The following is a 15,648-nucleotide window of genomic DNA, read 5'->3' as shown; positions in this document are numbered from 1 at the left end:
CCACTTACAGTTGTCCGCCCACTCGCGGCTAGCTGATACGATGGTATGCAGTCAACTCATGCTGTTGACTGTTCAGTGCATGATCTGGTATTAACTAGATTGTTCCACCGTCAGTTAATGTGTAGCTTGATTACCGGGGGAGGGGATCAATTGTGGATTGATAACTGATTTTGTGTAATGATTGCAATGGCATCATTTGGATCCTTCACAAACATACCCAGTCTCTGTCCTCCTATTGAGTTATGTCATAGTGTATATTGTAACATGAACGTTATTAATACTTATACAGATTTGACTTGTGAAGACAATTAATCTACCAATCGATGTATATCCCGATCATTAAGAAAAGCAGAAACATGATCCTCCCCACCACTTTTGGTTTGACAACCGTCAGGACACTTTCGCATATCTCATGTCAGCTCCATGCGTAGACCCGTCAAAATTTACATGTAAATACTTTGGATAAATCCAACCCCTTCATTTCATCGTCCATTTGGAATGTGGCCTCCAACTCTCTGCATAGGGCAATGACGAATAGCACTTCAGCTGGACCCTGGAGAGGGACGACAGGGGCAGAAGCAGCATCAAATCAGCTTCTTGAGAGAAACCCAGGAAGTTCCAACACCAGGCCCTGGCTCATATACATCTGATGGTCATGGAAGGCATTGGGCTGGAGCTGGACCGTGACCCATGGATCTATTACCTGACCTCCTGGAAGTTCAGCAGCAGTTCCTTAGGAGCATATCCTATAGCAAGGGTGTGGAGGCTGTAGGTTCTGATAAGTAGCAGTATCTCAACAAGTTATCAGGGTCTTATTGGTTTACATAGTTGAATGTATGGTTCAAATCGGTAAAATGTCCCGATTTCAGAGTCAACTTCATCAACTTCATTCAATGGGAGTTTCCTGCCACCCAGTAGGGTATCTACATATCATGCATTTGGGAATCCCTAAACATATATAAACGGCGAATTAATAGAAGTTCACATAGACTGGAGACCTTGCTCACCTGTCCTAACTGTCATGTATTCAGTACTGACAAAAGGATTCACAAAGATCAAATTTGTAAATCGAAAAATACTACCAGCCCCTATGTGACGTGTGCTGACGTGTGGTGACGTGCTCCGATATCGCCCGTCCGCTAGCCGCTAAGCTATTAGCTGGTTGTTTTAGTCACGCATAACTTTGGCATTGTAGATAGTTAATAACGGTCTTACAAAGGTTGTATTAGTGACAATGGAGGACGATAGCTACCCCAAAACCCTGTAAGTCACTGCGGGTAGCTCTGTCCGATGCATGTCGAGTTTATAATGTTTGCTTGGCCATTTATCGATGCACCATAATCTGCTAGCTAGCGAAGTGTTGGGAGGTGGAGGTTTAGCTCCACGTTTAAACAGTTACAAATACAACAGGGGGGTTATTACAACGTGCTGAGCTGTATAGCGATTGGTGTCTAATGAACATGTATTTAGCTATGGTGCTGACCTGGTTTGGTGTGCGTTATCCGCTAGACTACACCGGAATACCCCGCTAAGTGTTTGGTTAATTGCTAAATCATTGTCTTAAGCTAGGGCTATTTATTGAGCTCTTGTCTGGGTCAATAGAGACGCATCCCAGAGCTGGCAATAAACACATGTTTAAGTGGGTTGTGTTGGTTAAACACGAGTTCAATCACATTAAGATGAGACACTACTGATGCTTTAATCGCCTGCAATGTTTAACCTTGTGTTTCCCCAGGTATGTTGGTAACCTCTCTAAAGATGTGACAGAAGTTTTGATTCTGGAGCTATTTTCCCAGATAGGTACTTGTAAAAGTTGCAAAATGATCACTGAGGTAAGTCTTATACTTTGAGTACCAAATGTCCGGCTGTAATATAAAGATAAATTACAATCGGAATATAAGCCTGATATGCCATCTGTCAAAACCCCTCAAATACACGTATTGACACAAGTCAATACGTATTGACTTGATTAACTGATATTGTTAAAGATTTAATAACGGTTTGTAAAACATGTTTTGGGTTCTGAACTTGTCTTCTTCTCGTATTTTCTGTTTGTCATTTTGCATCAAATAAGTAGGCGGTTATTCTGAGATTCTCAAAACATCTTGGGTTCATTAACTTATCTGTAGTAGCCGTCAGTCTGATTATTTACTCTTTGTATGACAGGCATGTAACAGCCCAGGTGTGCTTTGTTTTCTATATTGTTTTCACTACAATATTTAAGTTATCCAATATTAACTAAAACTGCCACATTCTCACTGATCCTATTTATGGGGAAATTTATGAATCACACAATAATCAAATAATAACTGCAACAGAAAATATATAAAACTACACTAACACCAAATATGCACACATCTATTAAAGCAATAGCTTTGAAAGGATGTGGACTTTCAGGAGAACAGTTTTTACAGCTTAGTTTTCTCCAACAGCATACGAGCAATGACCCATATTGCTTTGTGGAGTTTTTCGAGCACAGAAATGCTGCTGCAGCCCTAGCAGCCATGAATGGAAGGAAGATATTGGGAAAGGTATGTCATTTTGTCCCGAGGTTTAATCTAAAAGGTCCTTCCTTCCTTTAGTGCAATGCTTGATTTCTGTAAACAACGTAATTTTTTGATTATAGGAGGTTAAAGTGAATTGGGCCACCACTCCAAGTACCCAAAAGAAAGACACGTCCAGTAAGTATTTACCTTAAACCTTCTCTTGCTAGATAGCTTTAGCTGGATGGCTCTTTGTTTACCAGAAATTGAACGTTTTTACACTGTTGTGATTATTATTTTCCAGATCACTTCCATGTTTTTGTGGGTGATTTGAGCCCTGAGATTACAACAGATGATGTCAAAGCTGCTTTTACACCTTTCGGGAAAATCTCGTAAGTTTTGTCAAAGTTTGCTCTCTGTTGTTTGCATAGTGAACAGCATTTCTTTTCACAGGCTGCTAGAAACTGCCCTCTCTTCTTTTTGACTTTGACGTGATGCTTTACCATTATGATTCTTTACACCTGTGGCCTGGTTTCAACCAACACTCTCCCTGCCTTAACCACCAGAGTCTGCATTTTAATTGTATTAAATTTGCGATCATATTGCATCACTACTTACTAATTACCAATTAGATAAATAATGATGTCCGGGATAATGACGTGGGAGAAAATTTTGTTTCACTCACAGTGCTAATTGATCAATTGTAGTTGTAGCCAAGCTAGTTTAATTGTATGTATACATTATTCACAGAAAATGTAAAGAGGGTTTTTTCTTTAGTTTTTTCAATTTTTTGGAAGATCTAAAGTCTTTCAGGTGTTTATCCCGATTGACTTGTCAATGAATATCTTTTTTTCTAATTGTTAGAGGTGCTTAAAGGTGCTGTAGGTTAGATAGATTAATCCGTTTTTAGGTGCTAAAGCACAGAAAAGAGCACGAGAGCAATATTTTGAAACTACACAACCCAAAAATACTTGGACCTGGGATTGACAGGCAAGATGGATCCGGCATTCAGGGAAGGAATGCCCTGATTGGTCAGAAATTAGCTGAACGTGGCTTGAAATTGAAATGGCTTTCAGAGGCAGGGGCCGTGAGAATAATAGCTTATTATACCTGATGACAGATGATGTCTGTGGCATTTCCAAAAAAAAAATACACAAAAATGATAAAGCTTAAAATATATCTACAGCACCTTTTAATGTCAAGATTAATAGGATATAATGCATGTATAAAATTACACATCTGGTATGTGCTATATTACACCCGTGTAGTTACCATACATTTTCAAATGCATAACCTAATTTGATTAGCGATTATCTTAACATTAATATCAGTCATTATATAGATACACATTTTTTGATGTAAATATGGAATTATTTGGATATTTAGGTTGTGGTAAGTAACTTGTCTTGATTGTCAACAAAATTCGATCTTTTCATGAACCTGAAAAGCTTTCACCTTACCTGCAGTTGTGGATCTCAGTGAAGTAATAGCACTCTGGTTATTTTACAGAAATGCTCATAGGATTGGAAAGGAGCTTGAAGCTAACAGCAAGGAACTGTGCACTCGGAGACTCAGATGTAGTTTTTTTTCCTCTATTCTATTTTCCATATGTCTTTATTGTAGATGCTGTCTATTAACATGACCTAGTTTAGATTAACTATAACACTCTAAATTTATGTATGACCTGTCTCATTTTGATTTGCATAGTACTGTTTGTAGTGCATTGCTCCTCCACAAAAATTCTGAAATTGTCAATTTCTCAAAATTTGCAGCTCCCCCAAACTCCATATTGGTGGTAAAGAATTGACCAGGAAAAATAAAGAAATCTGTTAACAGGCCATGTATGCCGTTTAATTCCTTTTTTCTCTTTGATATATATTTTTTATATATTTCTATTTTTAGGACGAGCACCAACAGCAGATTTTAAGAATGCATGGTAAACCTTACAACGTATTCCTTTTTGTGAATTGAATTCAATAGTCTACTAGTGTGAAAGTTGACCAAGGCGGTGGTGCTCTGTTGACCAGGGAATCCTTAGAACAACATACAGAACACATGTTGAACCAACAGTGTAGGCTGCATGTAATTGTACTCTGTTCTCTTGTTGGTCTTTTATAAGTGTTGCTCTGATGTTAGTCTTACACACCAGTGGTCAGTCCAGGGCTAAAATAGTCAACGTACAGTTACGATGTAGGAACATGTAGAGGAGTTACTGTTCAGTATGTTTGCGTGGCTCCTCTTTGAGGAGAAAGTCTTCCCAATGAAGCGTGCTGACATTGTTTTGCTGTTTGCTTCCAGTGACGCGCGTGTTGTGAAGGACATGACGACAGGCAAATCAAAGGGGTATGGATTTGTGTCCTTCTACAACAAACTGGTAAGGCTCCAGGGCAAGAACGCAACACAAAGGTTATTTCTCTTTTCTGCTTTTTGCATTCTACAATATATATTAAAACATTTAACATATTTCAAATTAAAGGGCATGTTGAGTGATAGATTTAGTTTATGAGTTAATTTGCTCAAATAATAACAAGTAATGTTCTCATTGTGACATAAGAAAGATAGGAATAGCAATGGTAGCTTTTAAAACGTTACAATGCTGTACATAGATGTAGTGGAACTAGCTTTGATTTTAAATTCCAGGATGCAGAAAACGCCATCGGTCAAATGGGAGGGCAGTGGCTCGGAGGGCGCCAGATCAGAACCAACTGGGCAACGCGCAAGCCACCAGCCCCCAAGAGCATCCCAGACAGTGAGTCGTCTCTCTAGGCCGCACCCGGGGTCACCCCATGGCACCCTGGTTCATTACTATAGAAAACATCCAAATTAATACTTGAAATGGCGTACAAATTAAAGATCAGCGTTTGAATCCTGCACTGTGGGCTTACATTTCAAGGTTAAGAAGATGGTTTGGTCTTTGTCATAGAGTTTTTTCTAGAGCTGTCAAGCGATTAAAATATTTAATCGTGATTAATCGCATTAATGTCATAGTTAACTCTAATTAATCGCAAATTATTTTTCTATGCTAAATATCCCTTGATTTTTTTGTCAAATCAAATTGTAATTCTTCTCATTTTAATTCTCTTATCAACATGGTGAAGTGCATCGGCTTGCCTTGTGCAAATGATTTTTTATTGATAACAACATTGGCATATACACTGATCAAAACAGGACGATACAAAAAAAGAGCCTATAGTGCAATTAAACGACTGCTTTGAACAAATGTCATTTGAACATAGCAGTCAGGCTACTGCTTCTTTGTTTTGAGCCAAAGAAAAAAAAAAAAAAAAAGTTTTTTTTTTTTTTTTTATAAAATAATTGCGTTAATCGCGCGATAAAAAATTTAACGCCGTTAAATTTGGTTTGTGTTAACGCCATTAATAACGCGTTTAACTGACAGCTCTAGTTTTTTCCAATGGGTGTTTTTCTTTTCATTGCAGACGGGTCGAAGCAGCTGAGGTTCGAGGATGTTATGAGCCAGTCCAGCCCACAGAACTGCACTGTGTACTGTGGAGGCATCCAGTCAGGGCTCACAGGCAACTACCCACAGCCCCCTCTTGAAACACTTTGCGTGACGTAAAGTTGTCAATATATATCTATAGGTCGCCGAACCGCTTGTGACACTAATTGATGTTGAATCTTTCAGAGCACCTCATGCGACAGACCTTCTCACCATTCGGGCAAATCATGGAGATCAGAGTCTTTCCTGAGAAAGGATATTCTTTCATTAGGTACGACCTCCAGTGCACAAAATAGCCTCTAGATGTCAGCACAATATTTACAATTGCCAGCAATCAATAGCGCACCCGTACCGGGGTTCTGTTTCATGGGCATCTATCCTGTATTAAACAAGTACTCTGTTTGATTATAACCCCGGATTCATAGATAGCCTGAAGTAGATGAGGTGAAAATACTGAACCCCACCACCATTTGTCCTCAAAGGTTCTCCTCTCATGAGAGCGCCGCCCATGCCATTGTCTCGGTGAACTGCACGACCATCGAGGGGCATCTCGTGAAATGCTACTGGGGCAAGGAGTCCCCCGATATGGCCAAAAGTCCACAACAGGTAGACGGGATGTTTAGTTCTGAGGACTGGTCTTCAGTCAATACAGACAAAATCTCCCGAGACGCAGTAGAAAGAGTCACAGGTTAAGAAACGTAATCGATTTTTTCTATTGAAGTCCACCGATGCTGTGTCTCCCCCCAGGTGGAGTTTGGCCAGTGGGGGCAGTGGAACCAGCTGTATGGAAGCCCACAGCAGCCCCAGCAGCAACAGCAGCAGCAACAACAACAGCAGCATCAACAGCATCATCAACAGCAGCAGCAGCAGCAGCAGCAGCAGCAGCAGCAGCAGCAGTATGGACAGTACACATCCAACGGATGGCAGGTCCCTTCCTACGGCATGTACGGCCAGACGTGGAACCAGCAAGGCTTCGGAGTGGAGTAAGCCCTTGGTGTTTATCGAATGACCTTGCATAGACTATTAAATAAATAAGTCATAATTGCGAATTGTATATTTCCTGTGCTCGTTACGAGACTTCTTTCTCTTACATTCAATCTAAACCCACCTGTTTGGATTATGTTTGAACTAGGATTAAATGATGATAGGATGCGTTTCGAGATAACTCTGTAACTGTCTGAATCTGCCCGTCCCTGCCGCTCCAGGCAGGCCCTGTCCCCAGCCTGGGTGGGAGGTTTCGGCTCGGCCCCGTCCCAGGGCCAGCCGGGCCCAGCAGACCTGGCCAACCTGGCCAACTTCAGCATGGCGGGCTACCAGACGCAGTGAGCCCCCCCCCCACCCACCACACCGTCCACGCTCTGAGGGGAACCTCCTGACACTGGTGCTATAGGGACGACGTTTAGGGAGCTCTAGTCTCAAAGGCTTTAGAGTAATGTTTGTTGTTACTGTAAAACAGCAGATCAGGAGTTAATTTGCTTTATAATAAGAATCCACCCGAACACACACGCATACATGGTATCGCTGTACAAAACGACAACACAAGAAGCCACCTCCCGGTTATTTAAGGTGTACATTGCGTAATCATTTTCTCCATGCTTTTTAAGATTATCTCTTGGTTACATTTTGGTTAAAAATTCTTCAATGCCTCTAAACCAACAAGATACATTTGGGCTTTGACAATCGCTTAGCGGGGATTTCAGATAAGGATTAATTACACTTTAAAACACCCGTAGTTTCAGGTCATTTATATATAAATATATATTGTGTAATAATTAAGTGTTCGAGTATTCAACGCTTTTTTTTTACCCGATATGATATGAAGGCTTAAATGTGGAAACACCTTTTAATGTTGGCACTTGGTCCAGGGACAGACAACCAGATGATCTGTGTTCACTCAAAGAGGAGCCATAAAAGAAGAAAGGAAATTCAACAACGCAGGTTTAAACACAATATACCTACCTGCATGTTCAAATTCCAAAAGTTGGAAAAAGTTGGAAATTGTTTATTCAATTTTAGATTTTGCCTCTATCTCATAGGTCATGGCCAGAATATGTGAGGTGTATGCATACTATGTAAATAGCTTAAACTCCCATCTGTTTTTCTCCCAAACCAAAAACCTTTTGTACAGATAATGATTTGAACTCTTTCTGGGATTTGTCTCCCGTGTTTGTCCTTGGATCTAAAATGGTAGTTTATTCCTGTGACATTGATTCCCTTCACAGAAAATTGTAAAGGCTCCCTTTTTAAATCAGTTTTTTTTATATACACAGAATAACTAATTTCGAACAATAATCTGTAAACTAGCCATTGTGATTGACGTCATGATTTATCCCCTTTATCAAAAGGAAAAAACAATGCTTCATATAAATTTGCTTGGTGTTTTACATGATTATAAGATGGTTCACGAAGGTAACTCTCCAGGACTAAATCCATATTTTCTTTAATTTATTTTTTGAATCAATTTCTTCAATGATTCGACCTTATGTCATCCTTCGTTCAAACTGAATTCACATTCAACCATTGTTTAGCTGTTCAAACTTCCAGAAGCATTTTAGACTGAAGCATTTATAATAGCAGTTGGGAATGCTATAATAATTTGTTATTTGTGTCCTATCATTTGAATTTGTGTGCCATTATGTACAGTCTTATAAAAGTAGCTCCTTTTGTGTTAAAAAGCAACAACTGAACATGGTCATGTGGATTTGTAAATATAAACCCTTTAAAAAAGTGGACGATTATGTACATAATGTAGGTAATCTAATTTCCATTCATAGAATTTAGCAATATAATTTATGGATACGCCATAATTGCCAATGTGTGCAAATTGTAATAATTAGGTTCATTGCAATTTCAGGTGAATTTCAAATCGAAAGTTTCCCCATTGTAGTTATTTGTGCCATTTTTAGAGAGTACAAGGAAATGGACAATGTTTATGTTGGAATTGCATGTTTGACATGTAATATATCTGATGCTTAAAAAATTGAATGTAATAGCAAGTTTATTTGTGACAGTTGAAATTCAAATGCTGAATTGGATCGCACTACTGGATAACTTGTAACATTTCATTCAAACAGAAGACACAAATAACCCATCCAAAATAAAGGAACTTTTGAAACATGTTATTCATGAACATTTATTCTATTTAATGCTTCCCATATGAATGTAAAATACCACCATCAATCTATTAATTCACTTTAGAATGTGTCTGTTCTCTTATTGGGAAAATAACACATTTATATACAATACATATACAGTCAAAGATTTTTGTGTAATAATTCATACAAATGTGCAATTTTTAGAGGGTAAACATTAAAGCTATTGTATTATGAATATTGTGCTGATTTGCCTCAGGCAAAAAATATACGTACCTGTATGTTCAAATTCAAGTAGTACAAAATCGTACGAATTTAGATTTTGGACAAAGTTTTCAAGTTAATGCAAGACTATCTCATTACAAATAGACATTGCATAAATAGTCTAGTATTTTGGCTAACTTATCCACATCACAAAAACATAAACAGTTAACCATGCACTACATACACAGAATAATAAACACAATCGTAAGCATTTAGAAATCCTGTACATTGATTCATGTGTTTTTAGCAAGTATGTATAATATACTCAGAGATAGCCGCGCCACAGTGAATTGACAAAGGCGAATGTAGCATTAACATTGATTACATTCATTTGTAAGATATCAATTTGAGCTAAAGCTTCCCTAGCATACAGTTATTTAATCTTTGTACTAGTGTGGAAATAGCAAGATAATAAACAAACATCATATTGAATATTGTAAAGACAGCAAAAGCAATCCAAGCTAACCACATAATAATATTGTTTTAAATCTACCACACTGCATTAATATATAACCTATAACCTAAAATGCCTACATGCACATAATGCTTGCTTGTAATTTGTGGAAGGCTATTTAAGTATTTTATAGAAGAATATTGATTTATGCTATTGAATATGGTTCTTAAAATAATGCACTCGATTTCCTTTTAGTATTGATTGGACTACTGTTCAATTGTGTTCATGCTCCAAGATACAAGCTGAAGTGAATGCAAAATGGTAAACACCATTGAAATGTTGCAAAGAACTGTTACTGTCATACTTCTCAAAAGAACATCATGTTCCTACAGGGAGGTCAAATTTGAGAATCATAGACAGTAAGTTCTACTTGGGTTACATATGAGGAGCATATTATTATGCATAATGAACTGAAGGGACTGCTTCCGGTAAGGTTTCTCTGTTTAATCCAACTATCTGTTTGAGCTGAGAAATTGGCATCTGAGTAAAATTCATTGTTCTGGCCTGGGTAAAGGCAAAAGGCACACAATACAAGTTCAAATTCAGATCCATACAAGAAGAATCCAAATAACATAATATCGAACATATCCCATTGATTTCCTTACCGTTTACTTAAATCCCAGCTTCTTCATAATCATGTCAATTTGCGGCACAATGGCTGAAATAGAGCTTTCCAGTTGAACAACCTGTCTGGACAACCTTTTATCCAGAGAAAGATTTGTTAGTTTGGCTTGCATTGTTCATAGCACATTAAGAGCAACCAAGACTTTCATTCCTTGGGTGCTAATGGGTGTGGTTATATTCACATAATGCATTCCAAGTCTTGGATGATTGAATTGAAGTACAATGCTACGGGTAGTCTCAATAATGGTCATCTCACCTCTGAATCTCCCTATGCTCCACCGTGGTTTGATTGGATGTTTCCTTCTGCGCTGTGTTAAGGGACGTCTCCTCCTCTGAACCTTTATCGTAATCCCTCCCGAGCTGGTTGAGTTCAGCACTGAGAGCCTCCTGAGCAACACGCAAACAAGAAAGATTCAAACAGAAACTTCTCCTGTACAATTGACATCCCATTCGCCATGTGAGATGTATGAACGTAGAATCAGGTACAAACCCTCTTCTCCTCCAATTCGGCCTTCATCCTCTCTTGCTCTTCTCGGTCCAGAACTTGGTTACCATCGTAGTCGAACCGAGAGAAGGCTGCAGAGATTTCATGGTCGGCATGTCCCATCCTTGCAGAACATGAAGTAGTTCCACGGTTAGGTTCAATGTGATAGTATTGAAGCTGCCTCTTATTAAATTTGCTTGGTTTTCATGACTTACTCCTTCAGGGTTTCTCTGAAATCCTTGAACTCAATCTCCCCAGATTTTGATCGTAGTGCTTTGTGGACATCTGATATTTTCTCCTTTTTGAGCTTCAGCTTCATGAATGTCTTCATATAGCTCTGCGTTACAAAGAGAGGGCATTTGTACTTAGAGAAGGTGTTGGGCTTCATTCAACATTCACAGCAGGGGACGATGCTGTTACCTGCTTGATGAGGTCCGTAATCTGAAGATCATCTTTCTGCAATGAGAGCTCCTCCTTCACCTCAGAATACGTGTCATTTATGATGGCCAGAAACATATTCTAGGAGGCAAATAGGCAGAATGAATGGAAGGGAACCCCGTTCTCAGGTTTGTTTTACTGCCTGGTAGAGGGTCTGGTTCAACTTACCAGCAGGACAAAGAAGACAAAGAACACATAGGTGAAGAAGTAGATGGGGCCAAGCACCCTGTTGGCCCGCTCTATCGCGTTGTAGTCAAAGTCGCCGAGGATTATCCTGAGCTGTGTGAACCTAAATGCAACAATACACGCGTAAACCATAATGTTAACAATAACCTGATGTAATATTTGGTGTATTTATCCATTCGGCCCCTCTCAACGCTCTTACATGCACTTGACGAAGGTGCTGAAAGAATCCACCTCCGTCCCAAAGAGAAGGTAACCAAGCTGAGCATAAGCGAAGAACACGATAAAGAACATGACCGCAAATCCAAGGATGTCCTTCGCACATCGACCCAGCGTCGAGGACAGTTGAGTCATCGTCTTGTTGAAACTGATGTATTTGAAAATCTGTAGGGAAGACCAGAACATTAAGAAACTATAGAACAGTCACTATCTCTTAATGAATGGATATGGACATGATGGTCTTGCACACGATTCAGTTGGTTCTTACCTTTATCCAAGCGAAGAACAGGTTGACTGCATTCATATTATTGTATTGTGTTTGCCAGAATGCCAGGAACTCAAAGTCGGCATAGATGTCTGGTTGTTGCAAAAGTTTGCCCAGCAGCTTGTCTACTTTGATGGTGCGGAAAACGTTGAACACCACCGCAACGATGGCAAGCTGAACAATGAAAGGTAGAGAGATCATGAGGTTTATTTGGGTTATAGTGAACTATGTGATATTTTCACAATATTTTTTGGACAATATTTGCCAAAACAAGCCCCTTCGAAAACTCACCATTATTATAACGACGTCCAATATGTTCCAGACACTTTTGAAGTAAGAGCACTTGTGTATTCGCAACTCAAGAATCTCCTCTACAATATAATAGAGGATGAACAAGCAGAAGACACACTCGCAGCCCAGTATGAAGTAATCCCAGTAGGTGATATAGCGGATCAGTTTCACTGTCCTTATCTGGTAGGAAGGAATAGCGCCACCAGAAGCTGGGAATTCAACCAGCAACCTGCAAAAACAAATCAACCCTTTTTGTCAAAATAGTGATTATATCAACAATATTTCAGTTGAAAGTGAACGCGAAATAGTCCAAATAATCTCTGACTCGTTGACCTGATGACGCAGAACATGTTGATGTTGGCGTTGTAAGTGGAGAAGTCAACGAAGACCGCTCTGGTGCCTCGGTCCAACCAAAGGTTCTCCTTCAGCTCGCCCACCACAGCAGCGCTTTCTGCCTTGGTGGTGTTCAGGTCCTGGTAGAAGCCTGCCCCGCTGTACGAGGTGAGCAACCCCCAGTGGGCAGAGCCGTTGATCTCCTTCTCTGTGTGGTACGTCCAGCTGATCAGGCAGAAGGGTCCATCACAGAAAATAAAAACAATCAACATCGAGCTAGAATCTTACATGGAGCTAGAATCTTACAACACACTGAATGTTGCATGAGCGATGCACTTTAAAGACGTCAAGAGGAGCGCGGTTAGCTGTCAGCTCACGCGGTGCCGTTGATGTCTCGAGAGCCCTGGTCGTCCTCTTTGATCTCGTTGTAGACGTCGAAGCAGCCCTTGATTTCGTCTTGGAAGTCGCTGTGGACCTTGCAGGAGTTGTCCTTGATCTTGATCTGGCGCATTCGCGGCACCCCCAGCAGCATGTTCTCGTAGTAGATGAAGGACCTCTCCCCACTGGCCAGCGGCTGGTTGTTGTACCACTTGGTCCAGTAGAGGCCATCCAACAAGGGGCCCTTAGCATACTGTCACAGGAGCAGAAGCAGGGGGTTCGGAAGGGCACGGTTATGTACGGGATTGGCGAAACAAAATGGCGATTTAAATTCATGCCAGTGTATTTTGGAAGATGCAAGGAACTCACGATCCAAAAGTCGCTCATGCTGTCAATAGACTGAAAGGCCACGCCGCCGTCGCCGCTTGTGCTCACAAACAGGTCCGTCATGGCTTTGGTGTAATAGTAGGTGCTTGAGCTGGTCATTCCATACGTCACTGAAAGACAACATGCGCACATTGTTTTGCACGATCGCGGCTCCGTATCATGCTTTGCTCAGGCTCATCTTTAAATGTTGCCTCATTCAATGGGGCCAAGATAAGGCTAAGTCAGGAGCACACACTCACTCACGCAAGCCCCCATTCAACCCCTGTTATGTTGCTCTGCCACAGCAGTCAGATCGGCTGAGATTAGAGGCACTAATTGGTTTGGAGAGTGCACGTATGGGACTGGACGCAAAGAGCTTCATCAAACAATGTCAACCTAAACGGCACAAAGCATCAATGGCTCAGGCCACGGCTCTTATCAGTGGAAAGCAAACGAGCAGGCCCTGTTTTCCTTTCACTGGTGCTGTTCAGACGGACAATGGCTCAAGCTGAATGGGGGGGGGGGGGGGGCTTTTAGTGGGCAACCTCAATCAGGCGATGATAAATCAACATGGTCAACAGGTGTACCACAGTAACAACCTGGGCAGATGACGCTACATCGCAGTGACAGACGATCATCTCGGATTAAGGCGTTAAGTAGATGAGTCAACAATGGAAAATAAACGTTTTTTGCAGCCTTAATACTGACTCGATACTTAATACTAAACTTCACCATTTTATTTGAATTCTCAGGCAAACCCTAAAAAACCTTACAAACAAGCTTATTGGGGTTATTTACATTTACATTTAGGGTATTTAGCAGATGCTTTTATCCAAAGCGACTTACAATAAGTACATTTGTCACAAGAAGTGAAACAATATATCGCTGTCGGAACAGTAAAGATGTTCATAGAACCAAGTGCAAGTACTAACAATGGCTAGGCTAACCCATTCCCTGTACAGCAGTGATAGCAGCTACTGCGGATGCTACACAAGTACTATGAATAAATACAACGTACATTAAGTGCGTACAATAAGTGAGTACAATCAAAGTGCACTTACGAAGGCATATATCTACCAGGAACACCAGATAAACCAGTAGCTCCCTCAGAGTGGTCCGCATGAACTGCTCTCTGTTGTCCGAGTTGTCTTCGGTCAGAGTTGTGCCCCACAGCCCTGCAGAGAAAATGGAGTCAATCACGATCGGTAACCTCAAGGTAAGCTGAGGTTTAAGATGCAACATGCATGCATTTTATACCTTTGTATCCTTTTTATTGAAAAAAAAATGGATTCTCTGGATAGGGAATAGTTAGACCCATGTTTATAAAAGGAACATCCTCACATTTCCTTCAGCTTGAGTTTGTCAGACTAAAAAGGTTTACATTTTTGGTACATTTGAAAGTTTGAAGTGTCAGGCCGTAGCTCACGTAGATTCATTTCACACTTAATTCCCCAAATGTACTCTAAAATACCGAAGAAGGCGGCCGACCTTTGACGAAGGAGCAACAGCCCCTCCGCTTCTTGGGGGCCTCTGGCTGGGTCTTGAACGAGTTCAGGGGTCCCGGCTCCGGCATGCCCCTCGCGCCCTCCAGCGGACCCAGGCTGGGGTAGAGGGGCTGGGGGTCGTAGATGGTGCTCACCGCCCTGGGCGGGGGCGGGGGCGTGCCGCGGTAGCCCTGGTTCACCCAGGCCCCGGGCCCCACGCGCTCCAACTCACACTCCACCTGTCCGCTGAGGTGGCTCTCGGCCCGGTTGTTCAGGCTCCTCATGGTCGCTCCGCTCTGGGCGTCTCTGGGCGTCTCTGGGGTCCTGGGTCTCTCTGGGGATGGGAGGTGGTCAAATGGAGCCCAGCTGAGGAGCGGGAGGCTTTTGTACACCTGCTGCTGGAAGCGCCATAGAGGGGTGATGACATAAGCGCTGCGAGGGAGGGGCGGCCGGCCCTTTGTAGGTTCCTCTCGTCCGATTCAGAGCCGCTCTTATGAAACACTGTGACACGCACACTTACTTTCAACATTGTCTTTGGATACAATATACCACACAGGCAGGTTCTGTCTATCTATGAGTTCAATGCATTTTCTTATCAAACCCAAAATCCAATATTCTGCTTAGTTTTTGCTTAGTTATTCTTTTGCATGTGTTTATACAATATATTTGTTCAAATCTCACACCGTCTCATCAAATCTACAACTTACTTTCGGAAAAATCCGGGAAAAACAGTAATGTATTTCACATTGCCAACAGTTGACGGTGAATCAGCTTGCTTATAAGAGTATAAAAGCCACTGTTCTCCCAGCAAGAGACCATAGCACAATTTTGAC

At 41.1% G+C, this 15,648-nt stretch overlaps 2 protein-coding genes across 3 annotated transcripts; one reads left to right on the top strand and one right to left on the bottom strand.

Moving 5' to 3' along the window:
- Positions 1-1,092: 1,092 nt before the first annotated feature.
- On the top strand, positions 1,093-9,062 carry tial1 (TIA1 cytotoxic granule-associated RNA binding protein-like 1). 2 transcript variants are annotated; one of them, XM_030379462.1, is made up of 12 exons: positions 1,093-1,263; positions 1,736-1,832; positions 2,433-2,531; positions 2,627-2,681; positions 2,788-2,875; positions 4,782-4,857; positions 5,124-5,232; positions 5,921-6,016; positions 6,127-6,211; positions 6,423-6,546; positions 6,688-6,923; positions 7,146-9,062. In XM_030379462.1, exons 1-12 carry the CDS (start codon positions 1,235-1,237, stop codon positions 7,264-7,266), a joined length of 1,215 nt encoding a protein of 404 aa, XP_030235322.1. In that variant the 5' UTR covers positions 1,093-1,234; the 3' UTR covers positions 7,267-9,062. The 2 variants fall into 2 exon arrangements, with proteins under 2 accessions (XP_030235322.1, XP_030235323.1); XM_030379463.1 differs by lacking the exon at positions 1,093-1,263 and adding an exon at positions 4,386-4,419.
- pkd2l1 (polycystic kidney disease 2-like 1) lies at positions 7,963-15,219 on the bottom strand. Its single transcript, XM_030379430.1, has 15 exons — positions 14,820-15,219; positions 14,393-14,506; positions 13,335-13,462; positions 12,965-13,218; positions 12,588-12,812; positions 12,255-12,483; positions 11,967-12,137; positions 11,682-11,863; positions 11,465-11,585; positions 11,279-11,377; positions 11,074-11,195; positions 10,865-10,982; positions 10,631-10,761; positions 10,356-10,449; positions 7,963-10,254 (listed from the first exon to the last, which is right to left on the bottom strand). Exons 1-14 carry the CDS (start codon positions 15,097-15,099, stop codon positions 10,359-10,361), a joined length of 2,265 nt encoding a protein of 754 aa, XP_030235290.1. The 5' UTR covers positions 15,100-15,219; the 3' UTR covers positions 7,963-10,254; positions 10,356-10,358.
- Between the last annotated feature and the right edge of the window lie 429 nt (positions 15,220-15,648).

This window comes from Gadus morhua, chromosome 15 (assembly GCF_902167405.1).
Source record: "Gadus morhua chromosome 15, gadMor3.0, whole genome shotgun sequence".
Classification (NCBI taxonomy): domain Eukaryota; kingdom Metazoa; phylum Chordata; class Actinopteri; order Gadiformes; family Gadidae; genus Gadus; species Gadus morhua.
This window is presented reverse-complemented; position numbering and strand designations above follow the sequence as displayed.

Bases quoted from the DNA above. Each gene is read 5' to 3' on its own strand.
- pkd2l1 (XM_030379430.1), bottom strand. From the start codon at position 15,099: ATGAGGAGCCTGAACAACCGGGCCGAGAGCCACCTCAGCGGACAGGTG. The intron at 13,463-14,392 runs GTAAGTGCACTT...GTTGTCTTTCAG, and splicing joins CCTGGTAGATATATGCCTTC to TGACGTATGGAATGACCAGC. The intron at 10,983-11,073 runs GTAAGTCATGAA...ATGTTCTGCAAG, and splicing joins TTCAGAGAAACCCTGAAGGA to GATGGGACATGCCGACCATG.
- tial1 (XM_030379462.1), top strand. From the start codon at position 1,235: ATGGAGGACGATAGCTACCCCAAAACCCT. The intron at 1,833-2,432 runs GTAAGTCTTATA...TTTCTCCAACAG, and splicing joins GTTGCAAAATGATCACTGAG to CATACGAGCAATGACCCATA. The intron at 2,532-2,626 runs GTATGTCATTTT...TTTTGATTATAG, and splicing joins GAAGGAAGATATTGGGAAAG to GAGGTTAAAGTGAATTGGGC.